Genomic DNA, 13,212 nt, shown 5'->3' on the forward strand with positions numbered 1-13,212 from the left:
AAAAAATCACACTGCATCGATTTTCGACGCTTCGTCGCCAAGTCGACAAGTTGTCAAGTTGAGCTTCGAATACTGGCGCGAGAATGCTGGCGCATATGTTTCGGCTCGACTTATACTCGTTCGTAGTAGCTTGTCTACCGATGTTTCCTTCAACATGTAAGATATCGTAGCTTTTCGGTTTCTTTTGCTTTGTCCGTTTTTGCATAACTGTCCAATGTTTATGCAAAAACTTTTTTGACATAGGACATTCATCCGGGTACAACCAATTTGTTTCCCGTGTGCTCCTAAAATCGCCTTTAAGTAGGCTTCATTTGTCATGTCGTTTTATTTAACAGAGTTCATTGGATTCCAATAGGAGCTTTCGAAGCTTCTAAGCTTTATATCGTTTTCAAAGTTTTCAATGCTCGCGACGCCAATGGCTATCTACCTAAGGTATTGCGATTGAGTGTGTAGTGGTGCGGTTGTAAAAATATCTATCTCTGACTCTCTCACTTTCGTAGACGCTGAATGGCAAGCTTCCCACTGTGCGGTTAACTCGGTTTTGCTTTGCGCCTGCTTTGTTCGGTTTTTGGGCTCGTACCAAAACTAGAAAACCAAAACCGCGGTGTGTGTCGTCACTTGCGCATTGGAAGCTAAGAATTTGTACGATTAAAAATATTCGATAGGTGAAAATTGCGTTTTCAATTTCTTTTAGAAAACACATCATTAATAATCCCTTGCTTTCATCATAAAATTTTTTGTATCAAGTCGATGTTGTGAATTGGGTACTAAAGCCCTATGTCAATTTTTATGTACAACGGTAAAAAACACGCTTAAAAAACATTTCTGATCACTTTTTTTCATTTTAATGCAAATTTTTTTTTTGACAAGACAACATTTTTTCGATGGATCAACTATGGTCCCCTTGGAACGAGCTGTCAAGTAGGAGCTTTTCTGTCAAGAAGGACCGCGAGGTAAATTTTTCAAAATTGATTTAAAAATCCATTTTAAACTTTTTGTGGTCGTACAAAGGGTCATTGTACTCAGAAAAATAAGCTTTATCGCTGTAAACAATAATATCAGCAATCTAAGCTTCATTTTAGGACCCAATTGAGAGAAGTTATATTCTTTTGTAAGAAAGGCTCTATCTCACCCCTGGTGGGATTAAATCGGGTTTTTTAATTTATGAATTTTTTTTAATTTCTGTTTTTTTTTTATTTTTGAATTTTTGAATTTTGTTCATGTTTGCTCTCACCAACCAGAGCAGGCATCCAAAAATCTTCGAAACACGCATTCTAAACTTTGCTCCCGCCTTGCCGGTACTAGTCGAGTAGGTAGGTATCAGAAATGGTAGCAAATTGTTAAACTTTTGACATTTTCGAAAAATGGAATTCTTTGAAATTTTAAATAGGATTAAAAAGTTTTATAAATTTTTGGTACTTCTAGGCTTGCATCAACACATAATTCATAATTTTGAAGGTGAGCGAGAGCAAAAACGAAAAAAAAAAACATATTGGATGGTTTGTTGATATCTGATAATTTGCCATATAAGTTTTGTAAATCCTATTAACTAATCTAAAAATAAATATTCTGATGTCCTCGGCGTGCAAAATAAATTAGCCAAAAACGGAGACATCTTATGTTGAAGATTTCCAATCTCAACTCTGTATCTACCACCGCACCGCGTCGTCGTCCACAACTCATTAGCGTAAGCTCCGGGAAAGTCCCTTTCATTTCAATATTAATTATCTCCACAACGATAACTATCTGATCCACACCACGTCACACATGGGAAGGTCCCGCGATCTTCATGCCAACCAATCACTCGTTTCTCGGGCGGATAATGCAACGCAACACTCGGGTTAATCTACGGTTTTGTCGCACTAGCCCCCCATGCACTTATTAAACAAATTATTCGCGCGACGACACAATTACCACGCACGCCGCCACCGCACTGTGTATGTGTTCAAACTTTAATTAACCACGGATTCTACGGTGTGTACTGTCTTTCGCCGCGACCACCACCGACCGAACTGACTCTGCTCCGTTGGAGTTGTAGTTCCATGTGTGGTGGAATCCACCTCGAACTCCGCCGCACAACTTTAATGTGTTTACAACTCCATTCACCAACACAGCCGCAGCTCGTGAGTTTAAAATTTTCCTTGTTGTCTCGTCGCGTTCCATTCAGGGTTTCTGGACACTAGTGTGTGAATGTTGCATTACCAGCTCAGAGAGCAATTACTTTAACATGTAGAAGTTGTGTGTTGGGGTGACTTTGCTCTAGGTAACTATTATTTTTGTTGGATAAACTAGTTGAATTACAAAAAGCGACAAGACTTGTTATACTCAAATTTAAGTCAAAATTCGTAACATCAATATAGTTAACCAAAGTCACCCCACATCACGGGCCGCGCTCTGCACACACAATTCCGCGAGTGGTGGCACAGTCCAACCCCACCTTGATCGATCGACTGGCTTCGTACGGAATGTTCCGACGACTTTTTAGCAGACCAAAACCTTATCTTATCTGTACTTCTTTCAATACTGATAACACCGAAATGTTTATACACTTACCCATATCGAGGTTTTGTTATTCGTTGCACAACTATCACACGGTTCAGTGGCTCTTTAAACGCCTTTCGGAAGCTGGTGCCAGTCGCTGGAGGAGGAGAAGTAGCAGGAAACCTTTCTCTCCTAACGAAGGGGTTCACTTGAAACGATCAAATTTCACCAACGAAATCAACACAAATCCATTCAAATTCTTTTGCTCGACAAAGAAACTAATCTAATCCGCACTTTAACTAAACTTTTTCACAAAACTACACGAGAAAACTGAGGAAAAATTAACAATTTTCAACCGTAAACAAACGCCAACGTCGGATGGCCATCACTTTGTGGGTGGGTGTGAAAACTCTTGCTTCGATGACGTTTTGCGTCCGTGCACGGGTCGGTTGAGTTTGTCGGGATGCGTCGGACGAGGCGATTGCAGGGACCTGGGCCAACATCATTGCCGACAAAGCTGACGGGGGTTTGTTTGGGCAGTTTTAGTACAGTGGAGTGGGATTTTGATGCGTTGAGGCTGGATTGAAGAACACACTCATTCAGAATGATAGATAGACTGATAATTTTGAAATAGGAGTGAAAAATAAATTAAATTTCCAGTTAGCACCCTATAGAGCATTCTACGTGCGTATGTATTGCGTGTACGTACACGAAAATATAGTGAGGTTAAATTTTGTCAGCCAGCAAAACCAAATGGTGCATACGATTTTTTCAGTTCGACTGCGATTACACAAAAAAGTGTTATCGTAGTTGAACTGAAAAAATCGTATGAAAAAGTGCGAAAACGAACTCAGCAAAGTGCGATTTTCAGTTACAGTGTATGTACAAGGTTTATACCTCTTTTTACGAAATCTAAAATTAATCTTAAAAAAATATTAGTAATTTTGGATGAGCGTGTAAGGTTCTGTTTTGACAGAAGCGCTGTACACTGAGCAAAACTTACACAGCTTAACGAAGTGTTCTGCACATGATCTGACCCTGCTGTACAGAGCACTCAGAAATCAATCGCAAAACACTTGAATTTTGGGCACCTAAAGATGCTGTCAATTCAATAGCACAACACTTGAATTTGATGTGTTGTGTCACATGGAAAACCACGTTATATCTATTGGTTTTAAATGATTTTTCCTTCCATAATCAATGCATGTTTGTATGTAATAGAAATGGATTTCGGTTTATTTAAATAAGGGAAGAAGTTGCGTCATGAAATTATTTTGACAGCTTTTATTTGCTTGTCAAAAATGGAACATTCTTTTTGTTGTTAAATTGTCTCTTCTTCCGGTTGTCCCTGCTTTCAGGATCGTCCTCCTGGTCAGGTTCGGGTTGTTCGCCACCACCGCTTTCTGCGGAGATGGAGGCCCCCGGGGAACCTTCTTGTTGATTCGGAACCGCGGTTGGTTCCAACGAATCAAACTGTGCCTTGACCATCCGAATGACGCATTGCTTGGCCCCTGGGTGGAATGTATCGAATCCTGCTTCTCACCGCTTCTTGTCCTCACCGACACCGATTCTCCAGCGCCCGGCGGGTGTTTTCCTTAATTTCATCAAACGCTTCCTGGTACGGCATCTGCAGCTCAATCGCATCCTTCCTGCAATTCACACAACAAAAATCCAAAAATCAAAACAAACCCCAACAAAAAAAAACACCAAGTGGATGAATCTCCGGAAAAGAACCTCTATCGCCAAAGTTGGCCTCCTTCCGGGTCCGGGAGACCGAGCCCTTCCGCTGACCATACGGATCCTGAGCCCGAGAACGCAGCCTTGTGGTGATGCTCGGCTTCGCGGCCACAAACCAGGCAGGCAATTTACTGGACAGGAACATGGCGGCAGCGAACTCACGCGGTCATTCGGGCCTGCGAAAAACGAACACACCGGACCGCCAAAGCACAAATGAAGAAACGAAGCAAAGTCTGACGAAGCTGTCACGAAACTGCATTTCAAATCAAAACAAGATCAATTTCAAGTGTTTTCCTCATCACTTTGAATAGTTCAGCACAGTGGGGCAAATTCATGAGCAAAACACTTGAAAAGTTTGAGCCACCCGAATGAAAATAAGGTGTCAAAAAATACCAAAAAGTCAATCGTTTAAACACTTGAATTTGATAATGGATTGGATTGAAATTCAAACACAAACAAATGGAGCCTAACATTTCAAAAGGGCACAAAACTTTTGTAAACAATAGTGTATCCCTTTCACTCAAATGACAGTTTGCATAAGGTGTGAGAGGGATACACTCTTGTTTACAAAAGTTTTGTGCCCTAATGAAATGGCAAGCACGAAATTAGATCTAAGATGTGGCTTCATTGAACCTTTCAAGTGTTTGGGCACTTGAAAAAAAAGTGTGGCGTATTTTCAGTGTACTAAAATCCTTCGTCATTCGCTCGCGAGATCAAAACAAGATTCAATATTTTGAAATTGCGTTGAAAAGTGATTTTGCAGAATGTCGCAAATATCTTCAAATTTATTGAAAACTACGCTTCAAAATGGCAAATTTAGCCCGGTTAAGGTAAGCTTATATTTTGTATTGTGTAATATCAATATTTTCAAGCAAACATGCATGAAATCTAAAAGATTTGCCGCGGAAAACCATTCTCAAAGGCTGTTATGAAATACTTTTTCTCCCTCCCCTTTCCCAAGGTCCACACGACTTGTAAACACAAGGCGTCAGCGACGGCAAGCCAGCCCCTGCAGAAGATCCGCGAGCGGCTCGAAACTGGCCCCGGTTTCCAGGATTTTGTCCAGAATCCGTCGTACAACCGGGAAGACTGGGGCGCCTACGAGGGCAAGTTGAAGCGCGAAAAGGGCGAGCAGGACCGGCTGCGGTTGCCGCCGTGGCTCAAAACGAAGATCCCAATGGGGAAGAACTTTAGCCGCATCAAGGACCAGCTGCGGGAGCTCAAGCTGGCCACCGTTTGCGAGGAGGCCAAGTGTCCGAACATTGGCGAGTGTTGGGGCGGCGGAGAGCATGGCACCCAGACGGCGACGATTATGGTGAGTGTGGATGCTGTTGAAAATTTCATTTCACATTAATATGCTGTTGCTGATGGAGGGCTGACTAGTGATAAGAGGGAATTCACTTTTATTTTCGTTCAGAGGTTATCAGTGGGGATGATGCGTTGTTCTGTTATCAAGGACGCATTCTTGTTGTAATTTTTAATTTTATAATTTAAAGTTATTTCTCTTTCCTTTTTTCAAAATATTTTGCATCTGTAGTGTGTGCAAGAATTTTCTGCATAAAGTCTTGCATTGAATTATTCGTCTCCGGATTTAAAAGATTGTTTTTTTTTCTCAATTCTGGACCAATATTTGTAAAAAGCGAATACCTAAACATTTTGGCAGCTAAATGTTTTTACGAATTCCGGGACAACTGGTTAGTAAAATACCTTTTTTAAATGCTATTTTTTGATTTTAACACAACCCACGGTGTTGAAAGGTAGTTGAGAATGCCAACTATTGTTTAATATTTTAAGTTTTGTGAAAATGTCAAGAAAAAAAATACACTTTTTGTATCGGAATTTGCATGTAAAATAGTTCCAGCTGACATTATGAATCCACCCTTTTCTCGGAAACATTGTTTAAAAAGGCAAAAAGTAGAAAAATTAAATATTTTCAAAAAATACGTTTTTTTTATCTAAAATATGAACATAAAAAATAAAAACACATTTCCGGCAAAAAAATTAAAAAAATATACTGAGGAAATTGTTGAAAAATGAGTGACAAGTAAATGGTATATTCTTGATAACAAAAGTTTGGCTGAGTTTTTACAAAAAAAAATTTGCTGTTAAACTGCCAAATCGAAACACTTCATAAACGACATCTTCACCAAAAGTACAATCAGTAAAATATGTGGAATAAAATTGTGTACTTTGGCATAGTTTTCAGCAAAAAACAAAATTAAGTATTTCAAAAAAGGTTAGGCAATATTCCATTATAGTGACGTTGACACCTTTTCAAATATAAGAGATTTAGGAGTCATACTTGATTCTAAAATGATTTTCACTCAACACGACGAAATTAAAAGCAAAACAGTTCTATAACTACAGATATGTGCCCTTGTTATTAGATATTAAGCAACGATCTATGTACTGCCGCTCTAATCTAGTCCGTCCCATATGTATTTTGGTCATTTTTGAGATAAACATAGCAAAAGCATTGTTCTTACATGTACTTTGAGCCCACTTAATAAAAAAGTGATGTTTGTTCTGAAAATTCCAAAATAAAAATCGTTTTCGTGCTGTCCCATATGTAAAATAAAGGCAAGTCAGTTCCTTCTAAAGAAATGTCTCATGAATTGACTGAATGGACGTGGAACTATTTAAATGCCAAGGACTAAGTTTCTAGGAACCCGCAGAACTTAAGTAAAGATTATAAGTAGATCCTATTTGCAAGAATGTTTATAAATTTTGATGCGTAATATTTTAAACCATTTGTGTTTTTTTCATGCAAGGGACAACCATGAGAAAACAAGAAACTACATACCATTATGAGTAATAATGTGATAAAATAAGTTCTATTCAATCTTGAATGAACTGCCCTGGTCCTAGTTCTGGAAGAGGTTCTACTTCCGGTAAACGTAGATTGTGGATCACTAAATTTCAACGGTCCAGACGTTGAGACACGCATTCAAATATCTTTTGCCTCTGTAGTATTTTAGTCTCGTTTATGATTACTTTTTAATAGTTATGAACTTTACTATAATGAATAAATCTGAAATAAACATAAAATAACTTAATTTTATACTATTTGTGAAAAATACTTGGAAATTACCCAAACAAACCTTGAAATGACAGTTTAACTTCTGGTGAAAATGTTCAAGCCTACCTTGATATCATTGACTGACTTGCCTTTATTTATAGAATAATAAAGGCAAGTCAGTTCTAGTATGAAAATAACACAAATTTATCCCTAAATTTCAAATTTTATGAAACAAATTCATGTTAGAAATATTTGTTGAACTAATATTGAAATAATTGTATGAAAATTCAGCAAAACAAAATTGATTGGAAATGTGAAAAATGGTGCAACATTTTTTGGCCTTCTCACGTCGTTGTCTCAGCATCCACTTTTTACATATGGGACGGACTAGATTAGAGCGGCAGTGTAGTCTACGTATGACGAATGAACAGATAAATAAAAATGTAAGCATTTGATATTGATGATTAAATTTAAGAGTATAGCAAAATGCTTAATAAATTTACTTTTAATATGTTACTTTTACACGTTTTTCTTCACGCTATAGCAATAATGTGCAATTTGTTGTGGTTTATTTCAATAAATTTATCAGATATTTTAAAATAAAAATGAACAAAATTCACATTGCATAATCTATGCTTGTTATATTTATTACCGTAATCATAGAGGATTTTTTTTGATAAGGTGTGTAAATTTCATATTTCCTTAGTTAAAATTACATCTAGGATTGGGTACATCTCTTCTGCCACAATAGATTGTAATTTTGTCTCAGAAAATATGGGGAAAGGCTTATCACTCGAAAGTTGGACTTAATCAATTGGTTTATTTAATTTTTTTATGTTTGGTTTTTCAGCAAAGTTGCATGCAATAATTACGGTAATTCAGGAAAAACACGTTACATTAATGAAGAAAAAAAAACTTTTTCAATTTTACTTACAAATAGAATAAAAAAAATGGAAAATCTTTTTTTACATAGAGTATTCTATTTTTTTTTGTTTTTCGGAATGATCGTAAAATTTTCTAAATTTTAAACTGTTTATCGTTCCAGCTAATGGGCGACACGTGCACCCGCGGATGTCGCTTTTGCAGCGTCAAAACCGCCCGCGCTCCTCCCCCGCTGGATCCGGACGAGCCAAAGAAAACCGCCAGCGCCATCGCATCCTGGGGGCTGGACTACATCGTACTAACATCCGTAGACCGAGACGACTTGCCCGACGGAGGCTCAAATCACATCGCCGAGACCATTCGCGAAATCAAGCGCCAGAATCCGCGCATTTTCGTCGAATGTCTGGCGCCGGACTTCCGGGGCAATCTGGACTGCATCCGGACGGTGGCCGCGTCCGGGCTGGACGTTTACGCGCACAACATCGAAACGGTGGAATCGCTCACGCCGTTTGTGAGGGATCGCCGCGCCGAGTACCGACAGAGCTTGCAGTGTTTGGCCAGCGTGAAGGAAATCAACCCGAACATGGTTACGAAGACGTCGATTATGCTGGGGTTGGGAGAAACGGACGAACAAGTTGAGCAGACGATGAAGGGTAAGCTTTGAATGTTGATTGAATGCGATGGAGTTGCATGGTCACTTACAAGTCTTTCCGATTTACAGATCTGCGCGCCGTCGGAGTCGACTGCCTAACCCTGGGTCAGTACATGCAACCGACGAAGCGCCACCTAAAGGTCATCGAGTACGTGACGCCGGAAAAGTTTAAACACTGGGAGACCCGGGGCAACGAACTGGGCTTCCTGTACACGGCCAGTGGTCCCCTCGTGCGCAGTTCCTACAAGGCAGGCGAATTTTTCATCACGAGCATTCTCAAGAATCGTGCTGCCGCCGCCGCTGAAGAGGCTACGGCCACCAAGCCGAGCGAGTGAAAAGCGAGCACCGTCTAGAAAGGAGGTGTTGGTGTCGTTTTAAGGAAACGACAAAGCAAGAGAAAAAAATGATATTCATATTTTTAGCCACCCATGGGGGCGGAGAGCTTTTTTGTTGTTGATGTGCACTTTTGCTTTCTTTGGGGGCGCGCAGCGCTGTTTTCGCAAGGAAGCAAACGTGTAATTGTATGTAAATAAACGTTGAAAGTAAATGTGAATAAAGAAAATGCGATAAAAAGGCACAGCGCAAACCTGTATGTGTGTTTATTTTCTTACATGGCTCGTCAACATGTGCGTCACCGACAGCTTAGTCTGCGTTCCTTAATGTTTGTTTTTCTGGGTTTTAAGCAGAAGCAACAGTTTTTTGTTGGATCCTTGATTGATTTGATTACGTTTTTCTTTTTCACCGCGAATGGGCTTCAGTAAACTTTAGCAAATCGAGGCTAGAGTCTGCTTATGGTGGACACTTTATTTTAAATTTCAAACCCTCCCTTTTCCAACTTTGTGGACAATTGTTTATACAAAAAAAGTATGGATTGTAAACAATCTAAAAAAATAGCTCAAATTACAGATAAATGCTGAGTCATCTTAAGAAACCACGCGGCTCCATTCAATCTCCATTTCTCGACTTTTTTATTAGGTCCTATAAACAAATGTAAACCTTGAGTGTATCCCTTTCACCAGGGTAGGTAAACCATCACCATCGCACTATCATTGATGCATATTTCGGTGCGTTCCTCGTCTTTTTAAATTTCTCTTCTCTTTCGCAGCCGAGTGATGGTCGGCTTGCTATCGCGAATATCGAAAGCCCAACGAACCGACGAGAAATACCGTATCGCTGGCTCCGATGGAACTATCGTTCCATCCGGAGAGACACGCACACGAAATTGCTGTATACATACACTGGAGCTCACGCACACAAATGAACTCATTTCTACAGAGCTTACGGGCGAGAGAATTTCACGATTGCTCTTTCTCTTGCTTTTTGAGCGAGGGGACTGGCCGTGTGAGAGATTTTTTTCCGTCTTACGCATCGGTTTGTTCGTTGCTCGCTATTTCATCGGCGTCGTTTTCGCTTCGCTCTCTTGATGCAGTTTTGGGAGAGCGCCGAAAATTTGATGATTTGAGCGAGGGACGATATTTAAAAGCCCTCGCCCTCGGCGAGGAAACGAGAAAATACCATCCCTGCCTTTCACACCGTATGTCAATGTCCATCGGAGTAAGCGGGATACACTCAATGTTTACATTTCTGGAGTTTTCTTTTTTAAAAAGGTCCAATAACGGTTAATTTCCAGTTTTTGCTTTTTGGGTGTTTTTGAAACCGCCTTGAGTCAGGGGTATTGAAAAACACCCAAAAAGCAAATTTGGTTTATTGGACCTTTTCAAAAAAAAAAAAAAAAAACTCCAGATTTGTTTAAAAAAATCTAGATTTCTTATAGGAAGCGCTTGTTTTCTTAACATTAGAGGAGGGCAAAACCGCTCTTTTTTAGGAGCCGCTCATTTTCGTTCGCTCTTTGAAAAGAACCGCTCTTTTGAACGGCTCATTCGCTCTTTTGAAAAATTTGGATGAAAAGGATTTTTTCAAGAATCGTGTGATTTGATAAGTTATTTCACATTGGACTTTTATAAATTAGGCCGCACCAAATATTTTTTGAAGTTTATGTCCCTCAACTCTGACCAACGTCGTAAAAAAAATAGCAAGCCATGGTATACATATTTTAATGAAAAAGAGTTTTAAAATGCATTTTAAACTTCCTCGGTTGTATTGCAATCATTAGTTTTCAAAGTATCGCATTACTTTTGCATTACTGTGCAACGGAATTTCTGAAAATGCTTTTTAATTTGTTTTCAGTTGATCAGACTTCTATTTCCATAAAAATTTGGATGTTTTCTGAAAAAATATTGTTTTGCCCCCTGATTTTTCGGACCGATTTTGAAGGGGTGGGGTGACATAAACTTTGAAAAATATTTGTAGCGGTCATATATGCTAAAAAAATAAAACTGAAAACGAGAAGATGCTCTTGAGACCCAAAAGGTCTTGGTGGTCTCTATGTCAAGATTTCTACTCAAAACTAAATATTCGAGTTATTGAATGGCATCCAAACTTAAATTGCTATTAATTTTTAAATTGCGTTTGTTTCTGCAAGAATTGAACTAATGCTGATATTTTATTTGGAGAAAATATTCTGTGAACTCTTCTCTACATTCTGATTTAATCGCATAAAATGATTATTTTTTATACAAAATCTCTCAAATAATCAGTAGATTTTTGGTAATATTAGACAGGTTATACTATTTAAAATGCTCAAATTTGTATTCCGGTATTAGTTGAATGTACACTCAGATGTACTATGAAAAGTTTATTTCATTTCGTTTAGAAAATCATTTACTTTTGGGATTAATTTTTATAAGCATTGACATTTTTGAAATTGCAGCAAATTAATTTTATAACAAAAATCATGCCATATTGAAACGGTTCTTTCAAAAGTTTAAAAAAGAACCGCGGTTCTTTTTTTGTGAGCCACGGTTCGTTCGCTCTTTTCAGTGAACCGGCTCTTTGAGCGGTTCGCTCTTTTTCTGCCCATCTCTACTTAACTTGATTTCATGGCATTTAATCCGGAATTGAGTTATTTTTTTCAGGATAAATATTAAAAAAATAATTCTGTCAACAGTTTCCCAAAAAAGTGTCTACGTAGTTTATGGATGGTCCTCTAAAAATCTCTAAAAAACCAACAACTTTGCCCAAGGCAACAAATTGATCAGAAATACTCCTCTCTAATATTTATGGCACATTCCCGGGCTGGTATTAGATTGAAACTTTCAGCGTTTGTTTGTCTATACATTAGATGAACTTATGCCAAATATGAGCCCTCTATGACAAAGGGAAGTGGGGTAAAACGGGCTTTGAAGTTTGAGGTCGAAAAAACATTAAAAATCTTTAAATTGCTCGCATTTCCGTAAAACTTCTTCAATTCCAACTCTCTTAGATGCACTCGAAAGGTCTTTTGAAGCACTTCAAAATGTGCCATAGACATTAGACATCCAGGATTCGTTTAATTTTTTCTTATAGCTTTTGCAAATTATTGTTAAAAATTGATTTTTTTAAAACCTTGATATCTTTTTTCCAACAGCCTCCAACACCCATACTCCCTTAGGTCAAAAGATAGGTAATTTCATGGACTATAAGCCTTCGGAAATAACTTTTTGGCCAATCGCAGTTTTTCTCGTAGTTTTTCGATTTTTCTATAACAAACATTTTACAACGTTAGTTTTTGCCCTGCAGGCCGTCATAGCGGCACATATTGGTCTCAATTTTCGAAATCCTCGGACAATTTCACGTAAGTTAGAAGTATTAGAGTTGTAAATTTGATTGAAAAAAATGCCATTTAAAATGAATTCAAATATTTTTTAACATTTTGTCGGATTAGGGGTAAAACAGATTCGCCTACTTAATACGGCATTTGATTTGATCACAAGGTAAATTAGATCTATTTCTTTTTTTGAAAATGTTTTATTTAATTATTTTTGAAGTCAAATTTACAACTCCAATACTTCTAACTTACGTGAAATTGTCCGAGGATTCCGAATATGACAAAATTGAGACCAATATGTGCCGCCATGACGGCCTACAGGGCAAAAACTAACGTTGTAAAATGTTTGTTATAGAAAAATCGAAAAACTATGAGAAAAACTGCGATTGGCCAAAAAGTTATTTCCGAAGGCCATGAAATTACCTATCTTTTGACCTATGGGAGTATGGGTGTTGGAGGCTGTTGGAAAAAGATGTTAAGGTTTAAAAAAAATCCATTTTTAACAATAATTTGCAAAGGCTATGAGAAAAATCAAACCAATCCTGGATGTCTATGGCACATTTTGAAGTGCTCCAAAAGACCTTTCGAATGCATCTGAGAGAGTTGGAATTGAAGAAGTTTTACGGAAATGCGAGCAATTTAAAGATTTTTAATGTTTTTTTGAACTCAAACTTCAAAGCCCGTTTTACCCCACTTTCCTTTGTCGTAGGGGGCTCATATTTGGCATGAGTTCATCTCATGCATAGACAAACAAACGCTGAAAGTTTCATCCAAATCGGAGCACCTCGATACGAC

The 13,212-nt window shown here is 38.3% G+C and overlaps 4 protein-coding genes across 6 annotated transcripts in view; 2 read left to right on the forward strand and 2 right to left on the reverse strand.

Annotated features, from left to right (window-relative positions):
• Window positions 1-2,435, reverse strand: part of LOC120427341 (neuronal membrane glycoprotein M6-a) — a 119,041-nt gene extending 116,606 nt beyond the window's left edge. For 2 of the 3 annotated variants that reach the window (XM_052707366.1, XM_052707367.1), the window contains exon 1: window positions 1,805-2,435. The gene's annotated coding sequence lies outside the window, so the exon portion shown is untranslated. The remainder of the gene's footprint in view (window positions 1-1,804) is intronic. The other variant, XM_052707368.1, reaches the window with a different exon arrangement.
• The window catches only part of LOC120426849 (transcriptional activator protein Pur-alpha-like), a 125,649-nt gene that overhangs the window by 69,695 nt on the left and 42,742 nt on the right, over window positions 1-13,212 (forward strand). The gene's annotated exons all lie outside the window — the stretch shown is intronic.
• The window catches only part of LOC120427346 (cationic amino acid transporter 2-like), a 118,483-nt gene that overhangs the window by 32,441 nt on the left and 72,830 nt on the right, over window positions 1-13,212 (reverse strand). The gene's annotated exons all lie outside the window — the stretch shown is intronic.
• Window positions 4,890-9,363, forward strand: LOC120426855 (lipoyl synthase, mitochondrial-like). The gene is made up of 4 exons (XM_039591657.2): window positions 4,890-5,048; window positions 5,180-5,533; window positions 8,283-8,772; window positions 8,841-9,363. The coding sequence occupies exons 1-4, from the start codon at window positions 4,983-4,985 to the stop codon at window positions 9,104-9,106; spliced, it is 1,176 nt and encodes a 391-aa protein (XP_039447591.1). The 5' UTR covers window positions 4,890-4,982; the 3' UTR covers window positions 9,107-9,363.

Source organism: Culex pipiens, chromosome 2 (assembly GCF_016801865.2).
Source record: "Culex pipiens pallens isolate TS chromosome 2, TS_CPP_V2, whole genome shotgun sequence".
NCBI lineage: Eukaryota > Metazoa > Arthropoda > Insecta > Diptera > Culicidae > Culex > Culex pipiens.

Excerpts from the sequence above, each read along its gene's own strand:
- LOC120426855 (XM_039591657.2), top strand. The coding sequence starts at position 4,983 with ATGTCGCAAATATCTTCAAATTTATTGAAAACTACGCTTCAAAATGGC. Across the intron at positions 5,049-5,179 it reads GCAAATTTAGCCCGGTTAAG|GTCCACACGACTTGTAAACA; the intron begins GTAAGCTTATAT and ends CCCTTTCCCAAG. Across the intron at positions 8,773-8,840 it reads AGTTGAGCAGACGATGAAGG|ATCTGCGCGCCGTCGGAGTC; the intron begins GTAAGCTTTGAA and ends TCCGATTTACAG.